The 15,974-nt window shown below is 54.0% G+C and overlaps 1 protein-coding gene across 2 annotated transcripts in view; it reads left to right on the top strand.

Annotated features, from left to right (window-relative positions):
• The first annotated feature begins 3,518 nt into the window (after positions 1-3,518).
• The window catches only part of STK11 (serine/threonine kinase 11), a 33,408-nt gene continuing 20,952 nt past the window's right edge, over positions 3,519-15,974 (top strand). For both annotated transcript variants that reach the window (XM_057407429.1, XM_057407430.1), the window contains exons 1-4: positions 3,519-4,611; positions 12,839-12,922; positions 15,555-15,644; positions 15,736-15,868. In XM_057407429.1, the coding sequence (XP_057263412.1) occupies positions 4,322-4,611; positions 12,839-12,922; positions 15,555-15,644; positions 15,736-15,868 (597 nt within the window). In that variant the 5' untranslated portion in view covers positions 3,519-4,321. The remainder of the gene's footprint in view (positions 4,612-12,838; positions 12,923-15,554; positions 15,645-15,735; positions 15,869-15,974) is intronic.

Genomic DNA, 15,974 nt, shown 5'->3' with positions numbered 1-15,974 from the left:
GGGGGATCGAGCCCCGGGCAGACGGAGCCGCCTTTCGGAACGGGGCTCTTACCGGAGGCAGCACGGGGGGACCTTGACCAGGGAGGGCCGTGACACCGCGGCTGGAGCGGGGCAAACTCCTGCTCCGGGTCACCGGGCAGCGGTGCCCAGCTCTGGGCAGTGCGGGCTCCTCACCCGCCCGTTCCCACTGGGATAGTTCCTTTTCTTCCTGGTGGCTGTGCTTGGATGTGCTGGGAGCAGCGCTGCTATGCCGGGGGACACACGGAGCTGGGAGGGGACGCAAAGGGATCCCTTGGGATAATCCAGGCTATAGGATGCGGTGCTCAGCAAGCTGGGGGAAGGAAGGAGGGTTTAAATCACATCCCCACCCCCGGGGAAGGTTCCCTTTCTCCGCTCAGACCCCAGTACAGCATTTCTTATTTGGGCTTTTAATCCCATCGACAGGAGCTGCTCTCAGAGGGCTTCATTCATTTGCAGGCATTAATTAACCACAGCAGTCGTGTCAGCCTTGCTGAAAGCTCCAGAGCTTAACACCAAAGCCTCCGGCTCTGTTAAATCGCATCCCTGTAAGAAATCGCCCTGCTCCACACACAGCCATGGGCTCGCTGCGGGGTGAGCAGCATGCCTGGGGGGGCAGGAAGGACTGTCCTTGTCCCCTCCAGGCCCCTGTAGCTGAGAGCAATTGCTGGAATCGAGCCCCATGGTTTAAGTGTCCAAGATCCCCTGGAGCTATTTATTCAGTACAAGGCAGATAGGAACAAGCAGATGCCCAGGACACACACACACACTGACCCACCCTGCAGTGAGCCACCTCCTCCTGTAACCACCAACACCTCTGCAGCAGGACCCACAACCACTTACTTCACCCCCCTGGCCCAGCCCAATTCCTGGTTTAGAGACCAAGGCCATGGTCTCTGGGGGCCACTACCAAGCAGCCCCCGCACTGTGGGGTCTGCCCTGGCACATCCTCACCATGGGGGGACACAGCCTATGAGATGCTGCCACACTTCAGATACACAAGAACCCTAACCCATATGGGACCCATGCACCAGCTACACCAGACACTGCTGCACCACATAACAGAGAAGGGGCTGCTCCTGCTCCTGCTCCTGCTCCTGCTCCTGCTCCTGCTCCTGCTCCTGCTCCTGCTCCTGCTCCTGCTCCTGCTCCTGCTCCTGCTCCTGCTCCTGCTCCTGCTCCTGCTCCTGCTCCTGCTCCTGCTCCTGCTCCTGCTCCTGCTCCTGCTCCTGCTCCTGCTCCTGCTCCTGCTCCTGCTCCTGCTCCTGCTCCTGCTCCTGCTCCTGCTCCTGCTCCTGCTCCTGCTCCTGCTCCTGCTCCTGCTCCTGCTCCTGCTCCTGCTCCTGCTCCTGCTCCTGCTCCTGCTCCTGCTCCTGCTCCTGCTCCTGCTCCTGCTCCTGCTCCTGCTCCTGCTCGCTAGGAAGCCAGGGGTGCAGATAAAGCCTCTGCTCTAATTGCCACCTCTTAATAAGGGAGGGGCTATGGAGGCTTATTCAGGAGCATCCCTGGGCTGTGCAGGTGGCGGGTGAGTGCAGAGGGGAGGCTCAGGGGAGAGCAGGCAGTGGCGTGGGTGCTGATAGGGAATTGGGCGCTCTCCTTGAGCACGGAGAGAGCACAAGGAGAAGGCAGCATCTTGAAGGGAACACCAGTACAATTCTTCCTGGTGTGCAACAGGAGACAGGCATTTCCCAAGTGCTCAGAGCCCAGGGAAATGGGGTCAGAGATGGGGGTTTCATGGCTCTGATGCTGCTGGCTTTGCCCTCACACATGCTGGAGAGCTGCTCTGCCTGCATCGGGGTGACCTGGCTGCTGTTGCCGGCCACTGGTTCCTGTTTGTTCCCACAGCCTGGAAATCCCCTGACTTCCCACGGGTCCGGGAAGCTCTCCCTGCCCCCTGCCAGCCCCGGGGAGAGGTGGCTCAGAGATAGAGCAGCAGCCCCCAGAGAACCCGCTGTGTTGGCGGCAGGGCTGGAGCCATCCTGGGGTAGGGGAGTCCCTTCCTTGCCCCCTGTGGCCGAGGGCTCTGGGATCTGCTCTGCTTGCTGGAGGGTGGCCCTGGGCTGTGCACTGAGCTTTGTGGGTCTCAACCTGATTTCCTCGGCTCATGAGCAGGTTGACCCCCACAACTGGAGGTGAAGCTCCTGCTGCAGCCACAAGCCCCACGCTGGGGAAGTAGAGGGGGCCTAGGGGCACCCCATGTGTGCTGGAGGGTGCAGGGAGCAGTTGATGCAGCGCAGATACAGAGCAGCAGCGATGGGAGCTGTGCTGTTCTCTGCTATGGATGGTTTCCAATCGATCCTGCCCTCCTGCTGCTGGGAACCCATTCCTCTCGGGAAGGGGAAGCACGGCACTTACCAGAAATTGGGTGCTGGCTTTCCAGCACTGTGCTCGGTGCCAACACTGAGGTAAATCACATGTGGCCGGGCGCTATCATGAGAGAAGCCTGTGAGGGAGCGGGAGGGGAAGGCAGGGCTGGCAGGAGCTAGGGGCTCTGCTGCTGCACACCCCCATGGGGGTTCCTCTGCCTCCTGCTGCTGCTGCTCTGGGCCTCGTCCCAGCCCTGTCCCTGCTCCCTGGGGGACATGGAGGAACTTGTTGGGACACTGCTGAGCCCCTGGCAACGGGCTCAGGGCTCTCCTGCCTCCGCTTTGTGATCCTGTCAGCGCCTGTCGCTCTCCTGAGCCAGCAGAACCTGTGGATTTGTCCGTGCACAGAACTCCCTCCCAGGAGAAAGGCTCAACCCGGTGCAAAACACAGAATAAAGCCGATCCCAGCAGCGCCGGGGACCTCTCGGGGGTGTTTTCTTCTCTCTCTGCACGCACCAACCGAAAGCGAACAGCGTCAGCTGGAAACGGTGTCAAACACACACCGGAGCCTTTAACGCACAGGCGAACCGGGGCAGGCGCTTGCTCCCTCGCTGCTGGGGCTGGTGCGGAGCCTCCGGCTGCCCTGCGGAGGGGCAGCTCCCGGCTCCCCGCGTCCCCATTTCCTGTCCGTTGTTTATTATTGTCCCGGAGCAGTCGGGAAGTGCGGCCTAAAGAGCCCGGCGGGGCCCCGGCCTGGTTCCCGGAGCCGGCGGCGGGGAGGAGGGGGTTGGGGGGGGGGTGGACGCGGCCTCACGGCTCCCTCCCCTGAGGTGACAGCGGGGCGCGGAACCCGGGGCTGAGGGAGCAGCCGGTTAGGCCCGGCCGCGGCCCGCACGGCAAGAAGGGCCCGGTCCGAGCGGGCTTTCCCCCCCGGCCCCGCGGTAGGAGCGAGGGGCTCGGCCGCGGCTTGGGGGGAACCGGCGGTCCCCGCGCCCCCGGGGGTCCTGCTCCTCCGGGTTCCATCGTTAAAGTGTTGTGTGTCCTCGTCGCTCCCTCCCTGCCTGTCCCGGGTGTGGCGGTGGTGCCGCTGCTTCCTCCCCAGCCCCACTGACCCCGGAGTGGGGGGGGGGGGGGAACACGGGCATCCGCTCAGCGACCTTCCTCTCTGGGCACGGGAATGGGGCGTCTGGGCCGCGGGGCAGAGGCAGTCCCCTCCTGACTGCTCCCAGGCAGGGCGAGTGCCTGGAGCCGTGGTGGGGTTTGTGTTGTGTGACACCGGCCGCCCCCTGGACCCGTGGTGGTGCCGCATCATGTGCGAGGTGGAACCCGCGCGGTTGAAGGATGCCCCTGGGAGATCTTGACAGGCACCGAAGGCCTCAAACTTTTGTAGGCGTGAAAAGCGAGGACGTGAGAATTCCCGTGTCCGAAAACTCCTTCAAAGAAACTTGGTTCCAGCTCCCAAACGGCTGAACCCCCCCCTCCCTCCCCAGCGCCCCATCTGCACCCAGGGGCACAACCGCTTCCCACCCCCCCACCCCGCTCGGAGCCGGCCGCTATGAGCTTCTAGGGATGGAAAGTCACGAAAGGGACTCGCTCGTTGCCTGGTTTTAAGCGGTGGCCTAAAGTCCCAGAGGATGACCTAGCACTTAAGAACCAAACTGGGCCACGGGGAAAGGCCGAGTTGACTCGAAAGCACCGTAGCAGCGGGACCAGGTCGGAAGCAAAGCAAGTCCCAAGCTGAGCGGCTCTGGGCAGAGATATATGTTCTTTTTCAAAGACGTTGTGTTGCTGGAGCCAGGCCTGGATCTTTTCGCATCCAAGTGAGCTGGAATCAGCTCGTAGCTTTGTTTTGGGTTTGTTTTCTTTTTTTTATTCATGTTTGTACAATCTTCGGGAGATTTCTTTTCAAGAAGGAGTCAAAGGGAGTGTTGGAAACTCACAGACAGGATTAAACCCCTGAGAGCCTAAGGAGAACAGGTTAAGGAACTTAATCCAGGATGGATATGCAGGAGCCACAGCAGCTGGGCATGTTTGCAGAGGGCGAGCTGATGTCTGTGGGGATGGACACTTTCATCCATCGCATCGACTCGACCGAGGTCATCTACCAGCCCCGGCGGAAGAGAGCCAAGCTCATCGGCAAGTACCTGATGGGAGACTTGCTTGGAGAAGGGTCTTATGGCAAAGTCAAGGAGATGTTGGACTCCGAAACCCTCTGTAGGAGAGCTGTGAAGATCCTGAAGAAGAAGAAGCTACGCAGAATTCCCAATGGGGAGGCAAATGTGAAAAAGTAAGTAAATGCTTCCGGGAGCTGGGGAGGGAGGGGGTTAAAGTTTGGCATTATTTTCCAGCTGAAGTTCTGGCTCATGTTATCTGACAACATGGCTCTCTGCTCTGGAAGTGCTTCCTAAGCCAGAGGTATTCAGGAATCTCTGCCGCTGAACTGCGGCCAGCGTTTGTTGAGGTTGGGAGCAGGGGAGGGAGCTGGCTCCCAAGGGTTCTCTGTGGGAGCAGACAGCTCCTTTTAAAGAATAAACCAGGATTTCTTAAAGCAATCCCTCTTTAAGATGTCACCTTGAGGAGGTAAACTGGTGCTGTCAGCTGGGAGAGGCGAGAGGTGCAGGAGCTCACCTTGTGTCCTTGTGGTGTATGCTAGCTGTGCACGGGGGCTGCGTGGCTCCTGATGGCAACTGGGTGGCAATTCCAGCTCCCAACATAGGTGATCCAGCGTCCTGTGCACCCAGCGGGCATGGGAGGGCTTGGGGTTATTGTTCCTTTCTTGGTTTCATTTCCGACTGATGACTTCGGGAAGTAATTCAAGGCTCTCTTCACTTGGTTTCCGCAAGTGTAAAATGGGGCCAAGGGTTGTCAACCTCCTTTAGTTCAGTGACTCAAGAGCTGTGCTTGGGAGCTTCCCAAGTGCTAGTTACGTGCTGGTTAGTCAGGGCACAAGGACCTAATTGAAGGTGGGAAAACATTCCCTGCTTGTGGGGCTGTGCTCCCACCATGCCCCCATGGTGGCACAGCCCAGCCCAGGGCTGGTTATCTGCTGGTGCAGCCCGGACAGCGGAGCTGTGAGGGGTTATCTGGAGTGGAGGGGGGGAGGACGTGTTGCTGTTTGGAAGCCTCTTGCGCTGGGGCTGTAGCTGTGGGTGCTGAGTGTGGAGCTGTGACCTGGCAGAGGCTTGTTGCTGGTGCTGGTTTGTGTTTCTGAGCTCAGCTGTGAGATAGTTCACATCCTGTACTGGGGCTTGTGTCAGTGAGCTGCCTGTGTCTGCATCCCAGGCTCTGCTGACAGACTTGCCTATGGAACAGTCACAAAACCTCCTGTGGGACCTCTCCTTTGCTGGCTTCAGTTCAGGATCGGGGTAAACTGTTGGTTAATGTGTAATAAATGTTTCTTGTTTTTCTGGTTAAAGGCCTGAGTGCCCCTTCCCACCCTTGCTCCCTCCTTCCCTTACATCAAGAGCCTCTAATGAAGAAGGGGGAGATTGTTTCCTCCTTAGTGAAACTTTGAGATGTAAATGCTTCTCCCCTGCAGTGAAGAAGGGCTTGCCAGACACCAGGAGGTTCGCCTGAGACCAGAGCCTGGTCATGGGCTCGAGTCCTGACGTGAACTCGAGCAGTTTGAGTCATGCACAGAGCCGGTCTGGGTCTCCTTTAGCTTCCCTAAGGTTAGTTATTAAAGCAGCCTGGCCAAGCACGCTCTGGTTTGCTGTGGATGTTTTTCTGGCTCAGCTGCACCTGCTTCAGAGCGCTGAGGCAGGTTTTAGATGTTGTAACCAGGGTTTACTCTAGTTCAAGTTCCTATTTTTGTCGCCGTGGCCTTTTCTCTTTGACCACCTATTTGGTTGCTTTACCTGCTGCTTCAGGGGTGACTTGAAGGCAAAACGTTGTATTTTGTGGGACCTTCGTCCTGTGGCACTCTGACCTTACCAAAGCCCTTTGGCACTACTGCAACAGGCTGTGGAAGCTGTCTCTGCTCTGGGTAAACTTCTTTTGCTGTGATACATCACCAAACCCCTATGGTTTGCCTGGTCAGTATGGATGGGGGAGCAAACCACTGCTGCAGGGTGCTCTGCTGATGGTATTTCTTTAATGTCACGTTGCTCGGCCAGACTCTGTTAAAGTTTGACTTCCTACGGCTCCATTAGAGCAGCTTTGCTGAGTGGTTTATACCCTGCAAGCTACTGGTGTGGAATAGAACAGGAGAGAATCAGGCTGGACCGAATCGCACCATTAGGTTCCAGTTCCTTGAAAGCCCCCAGGAAGTGCAGTAATAAGTAAAAACATGACTCCGGTGTTACAGTGAGCCCTGCTTCCAGTCCCGCTTGTGTCCTGCTCTGTACAAGGATGTCTGCAGGCTATGAGTGTGCTCTCAGGGGTTAATGTGTTCACGTAGTGCTGCAAAGAGTGCGCTGGCACTGAGCAACCAGGGCTCAGGCTGGGTGTAAAAGTGCTTCTCTTGGAAGAGACCGTTCACTGTTTCAGTCTCAAAGCACCCTGTAGTACAGCTGCATAGCCAGTGCCTGCTCCAGCTCAAGTGAGGGGCCTGGGGGGGGGTTAATCTGGAGAAGAGAAGGCTCAGGGGGGACCTGATGGCTCCCTGCAACTGCCTGACAGGAGGATGGAGCCAGGAGGGGCTGGGCTCTGCTCCCAAGGAACAAGGGATGAGACAAGAGGAAACGGCCTCAAGCTGCACCAGGGCAGGTTTAGATGGAGCTGAGGAACAATTCCTGCCCCAGAGGGTGCTCGGGCATTGGAACAGGCTGCCCAGGGCAGGGCTGCAGGTGTTCACACAGCGTGGAGACGAGGCCTCAGTGCCATGGGTTAGGGGTTGCCTTGGCAGTGCTGGGGTAAGGCTTGGACTTGATCTTAAAGGTCTTTTCCAACCTGGTTGGTTCTATGATTCTACACAGGATAAAGCTGCGTCTGTGACTTGGTTGATTTGACAGAGATGTGATTGAGTTCCTATAACGGGCTCGTGCCTCTGCCTTCAGCAGAGGACACCTCAGCATCACTGCTGCAGCGGTGAAGGTGAAACTTGCATTGATAGTGTGTCATCAAAGAAACTCCCTAGAAAACAGTTCCTAGACTGCTGGCCCTTGGGTAAGTAATTACGTGAGCAAGTGATACATGGGCAGTAATGAGCACACTAATGATGAGCTGTGGAGGATTGTGAGGTCTGTGCCGTGCGCTGGGGACGTGGGGCTGGACTTGGAAAGCTCCAACTGTTCCTCCTCACCGCTGCTCCAGCCCCAGCTTGTCCCTGGTACAGTAACAGAGCCCTGGGAACCTCGAAATTGTGACTGAAATATGTTTGAGACATATGTAAAGTTAAATGATTCTTCTCTACCCTGAAATACGTGGGTTCTGCCCCTGAAAAACGAGCCCTGGCAGGGTCTGTGAGTCCTAGTGTGATTGGTGAGGGTTTAAACTCACAGAGGCAACATTTCCCTACAGCAGTGTGGGGAATCTTCACTTCTCCCTAGGCACTACAGAGAAGGGCTGGGGTGGCTCAGTCACCCAGACAGGGCTATGGCGAGTTCCTGCCTCCGGTTAACACAAGAAACAAGTTTAGTAGCATTGCCAGAGACATGAAAGAAAATAGGGAAGTCTCTGTCTGGAGCAGCACCAGTTTAATAAAACTGTGTGCTAATAGCCTCACATTTTAATTAAGGGTTTGGGACTTCCTGTGCATATCCCAAGTGCCTTGTGCTGTACTTAACCACGCTCCGTGAGTGCCGAGATTTGAAGAGATGTTCATTAGAGTCCCTTGGAGGTTTCAAGCGGGAGCTAGGCCCCCGCTTTGGGTCTGCAGCTCAAGAGCCCTGCACCTCACAGCAGGGACAGTTCTGCTGGAGGAAGGGCTTGTTGTTGGCTGCGGAGGCGTGGGCTGTACACGGAGATGGGCTCAACTGACTCAGCTCCGTTTCCTGGCCCTCCTAGTGAAGCGCATGCCGAGCAGAGCTGGTGGCTCTGGTGCTTTCATTCTGGAGCTGGTGTGTGTTGGGGCTCTGTGGTAGAACAGTAAAACCAGAGCACCAGGAGCTGTGTTGTATTGTCTGCGCTTGTCTGGTTTGGGTTGGAAGGGACCTTAAAGCTCATCCAGATCCAACCCCTGCCACGGGCAGGGACCCCTTCCACTCTAAGCCCTGAACTGTTGGGATATTGAAACGTGGAAGATGTGGATCCACTCCGAATTCATCCACATGTGATGATGTCAACTCCTCCCCATGTCAGATGTTCACTCAGCTGTGTCAGGCTTAGTTTGCAGAAGGAGACAGTGCAGTGCTCTGCTCAGTCCTGTCTGAAACATCCCTCCCCATTCCAAGAGCAAAGGGTGCAGCTTCTCATGTGGAGACAATGACAAGTTATGTCCTTGTGAGTGGAGCTGCTGCGTTTTAGGTGCAATCAACAGGAAAAAGCCATTCACCAGGTTGGCTCTTGGTTAACCTGCTCTGTGGTGTACTGGGGATACTAATGTGTGATTTAAACTTGCTTTGCCTCTCCAGGATTACAAAATCAATCTGAACAAGCACCTAATGTCGCTGCTCAGTTGTGTAAGGACCAAAGGAAGGATTCTTGAGCCTTCTGTAGCAATTAGCAAGGATGAAGGATGGTGCTAGTGGCTTTCTGGAACGTGCCAGCACTGGCATATGGAGCCTGTTCTCTGTGTGCATCCCTGGCTCTTGGCACAGGGGACGTGTCCAGTTCCTGTGCCAGGCTCCTCGGTGCCGCATGCTGCATGTGGACAGCCTGAGCTGGGCTCCAGGCACGAGCAGGAAGGGAAGGAGGGGTGAGGGTGGCTGCTCTGAGGCCCAAGGCTGTCACCACAGCCCTGCTGCAAGCCCTCACCTCCAGCATCCATCGGTCCTTGGTGGTAACATGGGACAGATTCACAATTTCTTGTCTCTGATAGAATCCTAAAAGCTTAAAGCTGTGGAGGAACACTGTGACCCGAAGGAAGGGAATGATCTGGCTGTGTTCCTCCTTTTTCCCTCGGCAAGAACAGCTTTGATGAAGGCAAGGCTTGAAACAACTGCAGAAAGAATGCTGCATCCTGTGGTGAAGATCTTACTAGACTGGTCCAGGAGGGGGTGTCTTCTCCTAGGCCATTCTTGGCACCTTCCAAAATCACGTAGCACATGGAACAAGTAGGCAGCTTTGCTATACACAGCTCTGAGCACCACCATTCCCTCTTACCTGCCCAGACGAGGTACCTGGAGAGGGATAACTCGGATTCTGTGGCTCTGGCAGAACCATGTAAGAACCCACAAATTGGAAGATCTTTTTCTCTTCTCTTCCTCCTCCAAGATGGTTTCTTTTGAAGCAGGCTGGCTTGTCACACACTCGAGGGCTTTCTAGTCTGGAGAACCAGGAACAGAATTCCATAATGGAGACTATTCTGGCTACGTAATGGCACTGCTCAGTAGGGTGCGTATGGAAGTGATCACCATGCTGCAGGAAGCACAGCCTGGCCCTTCACTGGGGTTCTCCCTTTCCCTCTGAGAGGTAAAGAAGCAACTCAAAAGCAGCTGTTGTGATTTACGTTCCATGTTAGGTTGTGGAGGTGGCAAGGAGCAGCTCGAAAGGTATCCCAGAGATCTACTCCAGGCTGGATTGGGAAAGGCAGGAAGCCACCTGGCCTTGGCTGGGAGGAGAGGCACCCAAACCTCATCCTTAGTGCTGTCAGAGGCACAGGCAAGCTGTGATGAAAGGGGGGGACACCGGTGGCGTTTGGTGTTAATTTGGGGGATAAGAAGTAGCTTTGGGCACCTCCCGGGGAGGTGAGCACCGAGGGCACTGGCTCAGCAGAGCTGGGGGGACTGAAATGGAGTCAGAGGTGACTGCTCTGGCTGGGTCTGCTCCTGCCAGGATGCCAGAGGAGCTAAAAATAGCAGGAATCTTCCCTCTGGGAAGCGGGCTGCTTGGCCCCTGCCTCGTGGTGGGTGCGTGGCCATCAGAGTGGTTCACAGCATCCCACTGAGGAGGCTCATTGCACAGTGTGGAGCAGTGAGCAGCCCCTTGAAGGTGAAGGAGTTAGCATTTGTGCTTTCAAGCTATATGACAAGGAGTGTGCTGTTGGGATCAGGATTTCCAATGTGTTCCTAATATTGGAAGCTCTCTTTGGCTTCACAGCAGAAGAGTCCTGTTTAAATCCATGTGTGTGCTCGGCCCCTCTCTTGGTCTGAACCTTGGGCCCGTCTCCCTTCATTACAGAGACACTTCTTAGGCCTGCCCTGATGCTGGCTGCAGTTTCTAGGCTAATTTAATCCACTTCAGCCTTTTGGTCATTCCCATAATTAGAGCAGCTGCATCACTTTGTAAACCTGTGTGCCATTTAAACCCAACACTTTGCCTTGTTACCCCAGGTTTCTGCTTAGCTCCCATCAGGGCTGGGTCTAAAGCCATAGATGAGAAAGGAAAAGTGCCTGGCTTAAACTTTGGTGGTGAATAATTAATACTACCGCTCAGGGATCCTTAAAAGACCTTTTAAAGAACCTGTTTGTGTTCCTGCACCATAGGAGCCTTTGGGAGAAGCAGTCACTGGTGGTTAATGGGCTGTGATCCGTCACGGTGCAGGCATGGGATGGGTGGCTTTGAGCTTGGCATGTCGTGTGTTTGGGCAGAGGCTCCTGCTTCCAAAGCTGGCTCAGAAGTCCTTGTCAGGCTGCTTTCAGGGGTCCTAACTGCTGGAATGTCACCCTGCTCCTTAAAGCAGCTTAGCAAATGGAGCCGGAGAGAAGAGCGTGCGTGTGGTTTAGCACAAGCAGCAGCACAAAGTGAGGAGCAGTATCTGCACTTCACACGCCGACAGAACCACCCTGACCTGACTGTCCTGATCCTCCTGTTCCTCCTCTTCACAGCTGGGACTTTGCAGGCTGAGATTAATGCAAAAGATACTAAAATGTGGTTTGGGGCATGGTACAGAAGCCCGAGAGAGGAAGATGAAAGCAGCCGATAGGAGATGACAGACAAGGGTCCTCTTTCACAGCCAAGGGAAGGTGTCTGCTCATTCAGTTTTACTTTCTTTATTCCCCACAACAGGATTCAGTTCAGATCTCTGAACTGCTCAGTCAAGTCAAATTAGGAGTCAAGGTTGGAAGAAATGGGGTGATTAACTGGAACTCCTGTTTTCCACCCGTTCTTGAGACGGATGTTGTAATTCTTGGATTGGTTGCCACTTCACTTCTGAATCCTCCTGGAAATCACTGCTTTAATAAAGGGCACTGTGAAACTGCCTCCGTTTCCTACTGCCCCTGAGGGATGCGGTGTGTCTTCAGGGTGATTTCTGTACGAACTCATCCATAAAGACACTTAAACTGATCCTACAAATGCACTGGGGGTCTTTGGCCTTCAGCCTCACCGCTGACCAGCTGCTTGTGTGTTGTATGTGATGGTGCTCAGAAGGAAGGTGCTTCCTATCAGGAGGAATTGCTTTTTAGGCATAGAAACCTTTGATTTCCTTTTTTCTGGGGCAAGTAACTGCTCTCCAAGTTGCTTCCCAGCTTAGGTAACAGCTTTTGGGCTGCAGTTGTGCGCTAACTGCTCTGCCATGCTTGGCACTGGGAACACACCTAATGGCACGATGCTGCCTCGGTGCTGCCTCACACCGACATCTGTGGGGGCTGTTCCTGGTCACGATGCTGATTAAAAACATTCCCTGAAGCCTGGAAGCCCGAGCAAATCTGTTCCTGCTCTTGTAACTGCAGATGACACTTGCGTACGAAGAAGCACGAAGCGCAAACATGAAAGGTTTGTCTTGGCAGTGACTGCCCTAGATACCGTGGTAAACACAAGTGCAGTGCATCATTAGGGGTGTAACTGGAGACAGTGGTGCTGAGCTGAGCTCCCAGCACCGCTGTGTGAAAACCCATAACTGGGGGGAGCCTGCTAAAGCCACCTCCTTGACACATGGAGCAAATCGGGGTGGGCTTTGGCTTGCCTGGGCAGGTGACAGGGCAGCCTGTGCAGCTCCAGCTTTCCTTTAGTCAGCACTGCCTTTAACTGGGAATGATGAGGGGCTTGCCCGGGGCCATAGGGAATGGTGTGAGCGGAGCTGTGCAGGTGGGAGGTGGTGGCTTGGCTCACTGCACCAGCCCCTTGTGAGATCTGGTGGTGTGGTGCTGAATGGCACCAGAGCCCTGGCACAGGGCGGTCTTACCACCCATCTCCCGTGCAGCACACAGGTAGGTCACTCCTTGAGAACACTTCTATTGTCTGTGGGCAATGGACTAAAGCTCCTGCCCTGAGCAGGCTGGCTGCGTGCTGCTGCTGAAAGGGCACTGGTGCCTGTACCCCTGCTCAGTGAGCAGGTTTCCTCATGATCTAACCTCGGACCAGTGAATTCAAGACCTTCTGTCAGTGTGCTTGGGTGACTCCAGTGAAGCAGTTGGGCCTAATACGGTTTGAAGTGTCTTCAAAATCCACGTGACTTAAAAAGCATTGATTTAATCTGTAGTAAGGAAATGGGCTTTTTTTAACACAACTTTTTTCCTTTCCTCTTCCTGCAGGGAAATTCAGCTCCTGCGACGATTGCGGCACAAAAATGTGATCCAGTTGGTCGATGTATTGTACAATGAAGAGAAGCAGAAAATATATCCTTTTTCTCACCCAACTGTAAGGTTTGAATTCCCACTGTTCTCTGCTGTAGTGCTGAATCATGGTAGTTCTGCTTTGGTCGAGCCCCCTTTGAGAGTTTCTTAAGCTTAAACTTGCTTGCACAGCTTTCAACATGCTGCGTGTCTGGAATGCTTTCCACACAAGTTCCTTTTCTTGAGCTTCCCAGTTAGGGACTGAAATGTTGTGCCCAGGTCCCAGTTGCAGGGCTGGGGACCCTCAAACACTCTGGTTTATTATGTGACCTTCAGCAGCTCAGAGGTGAAAGAAGAGCTGTAGATCTGTCATTTCCAGCCTCTGGTCATAGCTGTGGGATGTCTCGGTGCCTCTTTTCCCCTGAAGATGGACATTTTATTGTCTATGCTATGTGAAATCAATGCCTGTAATGCTTTTTCCTTTAAGTCCTTGGCAATGGTTTAGGTATTTTTTGTCTCTTTCCATCACAAGAAGAACCAACCCTGCCGCTGGCTGGCACCGGGCGCCTGCAGCTCTCCCTAGGCAGGTCTTTGGCGCCATTGCCTAAGCAGGTTGTGTGTTCTGCTGCTTATCCTTCCAATGGATTCCCAAGCCTCCTCTGGTTTGTTCTCCCTTGTGACAGTGCTTTGAGTGACCTAAAGCTTGTAACAGTGGTGAGAGTTGAAAGCACATCCTCTGCAAGACCTGCAGCCTGGCTTTTTGAGACCAAATTGCTCCAGTCGTGAGTCCAAGCTGTGGTTTGTGTTCTCAGTGCATCTGTCGGACTTCACTGTATTATTGCAGTGCCCTGTTCCCCAGGTACATGTAGACACTGACTGGTGTAACTGCCCACCTTAGCTTGCAAGTGAGTAGCTGAGTTTTTGATCTCTGCCATGCTCAGAGTGCACTTGGACTTAACCAGTTTGGGAGTTTATTTTGCTGATCTGTTGGAGCTCGGGTTCTAAATCTTTGCTTATCTTTTTGACCGTGTTTTCTAAATACTTCAGAAAATGGGTAATTTAATTGTGTGCTTTAATTAGGCCAAACACTCTGCCACCAAATCATGAGTATAAAAAAAGCATGACAACTTTTGCCTGTTTGGTAGCCTTAACAGACCGAAGGGACTGCAATTCAATTACTGTCTATCGCAAGACACCGTTTGTTTAATAAGCTAGGCTGTTAAAGGAGAAGCACGGGGGAAAAAAGAGCTCGAGAGAGACCTCGTGTGTTGGCAATAGGCGATGACAACCCAAAACGTTCCTTCAGGAATGTGACCTCTCAAAGCCAGGGGGGATGTTCCCTGCTTTACTCTGTGAGCAGTAGTGTTTGAAGAGCCACAAACTGCTTTTCAGTGCTGTCCTCTTGCAAGGACAGGTTGATGTCACTATTTTTACCTGCTTCTACACTCCTAGAAAGTCTGTTTCTCTGGATGCTTATCCTGGGCAGGAACCTGGAGAAAGCTGGTGTTTCTCTGGGAGCAGGGTTCATCTCATCCATGATCGTGCTCTTGCTTCCCCCTTCTCCAGGCACTCTGGCAGTGCCAGTGCCCGCTCAGTGCACTGAGGATGCGAGCACTTCTGCAGCCACACAGTGATCAGGTTTGGGGATGGATCCACCTGAACAGTAGCTCACTCTCAGGCTGCCTGCTCCATGGGTCAGTCCCTTACTCACTGCACTGGTCTTGCAAGGAAGCAGTGCTCAGTGAAAGCAGTGTTTTGAGCTCCTGGATGGAACATGCTGCAAAAGTGGCAGGACAGTCTTTAGCACAGATCCCACTTACAGCCCGGGTCTCTTTAGCCTCTCCTGCCTGAAGAGGTACGATAGTATCCTGGGACATAAGCAACTTCTTTTAGGCTTAGGTTAAGGCAGCATCTGCCAGGAATCATGAGTGACCAAGCACTGCTGTGGGGTATGGCTGCCTGGCAGCCCTGCTTCACGCTGCTCTGTAGCTGGAAGGTGCACTCCCTTGGCAAAGCCACCAGATGTCTCAGGGTCTGTTCTTAGAAGCCCCTCTCAGCAGTGTCTGCCTTGAAAAGCCCAGGGAGAGGAAGAAGGGGCAGTTACTGCTTCAGGCAGTTGTTTAGTTCATTCCATTAAAGCTTAAGGAGATGAACACTGGAATATGCTGCAAGGGAACGTGAAAAGTGCCACCAGCTCTGCTATAGCTGCATTTAATCCACACAGTTTCAAAGCAGCTTCCTACCTCCTGCTGCTGAAATACCACGGTGGGGCTGGGGGTGAGCAGCACTTAAATAGTGCATCAAGCTGTATTGTGTGGGGACGGGACGTGGAGAATAAGAGAAGCTTTGGGGAAGGTGCTGGGACCTCGCTGTCATTTCAGGTGCAGAACAGCCATGGTACTGAAGGATACACTGCAGCCCAGGGTGCTTCTGCCGGGGTTCCTCACTCTGTTTGCAGCCCCTTCAGAGTATTACCCTGTTTGTGCCACGCTTGTGAGATCCCCAACCTCACTTCTGTGGGGTTCACCTCCTGTTTCAGTGGTCTCGGAGGTACAGGTGGCCATAAGAACCCATACACATGGGTTCTTTCCCTTGGCCTGGCTCACTGAGGGGCCCGGCTTTGCCTCCTGTGCCCCAGTGTTCTGCCTGCACTGAGAAGTGTTTGACCTTGAACTTTCCTTAACACTGCCTTTACGTATATGGTGATGGAGTACTGTGTGTGTGGGATGCAGGAAATGCTGGACAGTGTCCCGGAAAAGAGGTTTCCAGTTTTTCAGGCTCACGGGTAAGTACAAGTCGGTTCCTTTGGTTTATGTATGATCAGTTCACAGTCTGTGGAAGTCTATGAACTTTTTCTCCTCTAACTCTTTCTGCAGGTACTTTTGTCAGCTTATAGACGGCTTGGAATACTTGCACAGCCAAGGGATTGTCCACAAGGATATCAAACCGGGGAACCTCCTGCTAACAACCAATGGGACACTAAAAATATCCGATTTAGGCGTAGCAGAGGTAAGTGAGAACTGCAGCAAAGTCAAGCCTGTGGGAAGCGTGACAATCTGCAGGGAGGTGACCTTTGTGGTGCCAAGTGATTTATTGTGCAGTCGGGCTTCTGTTA

This window comes from Pezoporus wallicus, unplaced genomic scaffold (genome assembly GCF_028554395.1).
Source record: "Pezoporus wallicus isolate ANWC-B61680 ecotype Strahan unplaced genomic scaffold, APGP_CSIRO_Pwel_v1 contig_14048, whole genome shotgun sequence".
Classification (NCBI taxonomy): domain Eukaryota; kingdom Metazoa; phylum Chordata; class Aves; order Psittaciformes; family Psittacidae; genus Pezoporus; species Pezoporus wallicus.
This window is presented reverse-complemented; position numbering and strand designations above follow the sequence as displayed.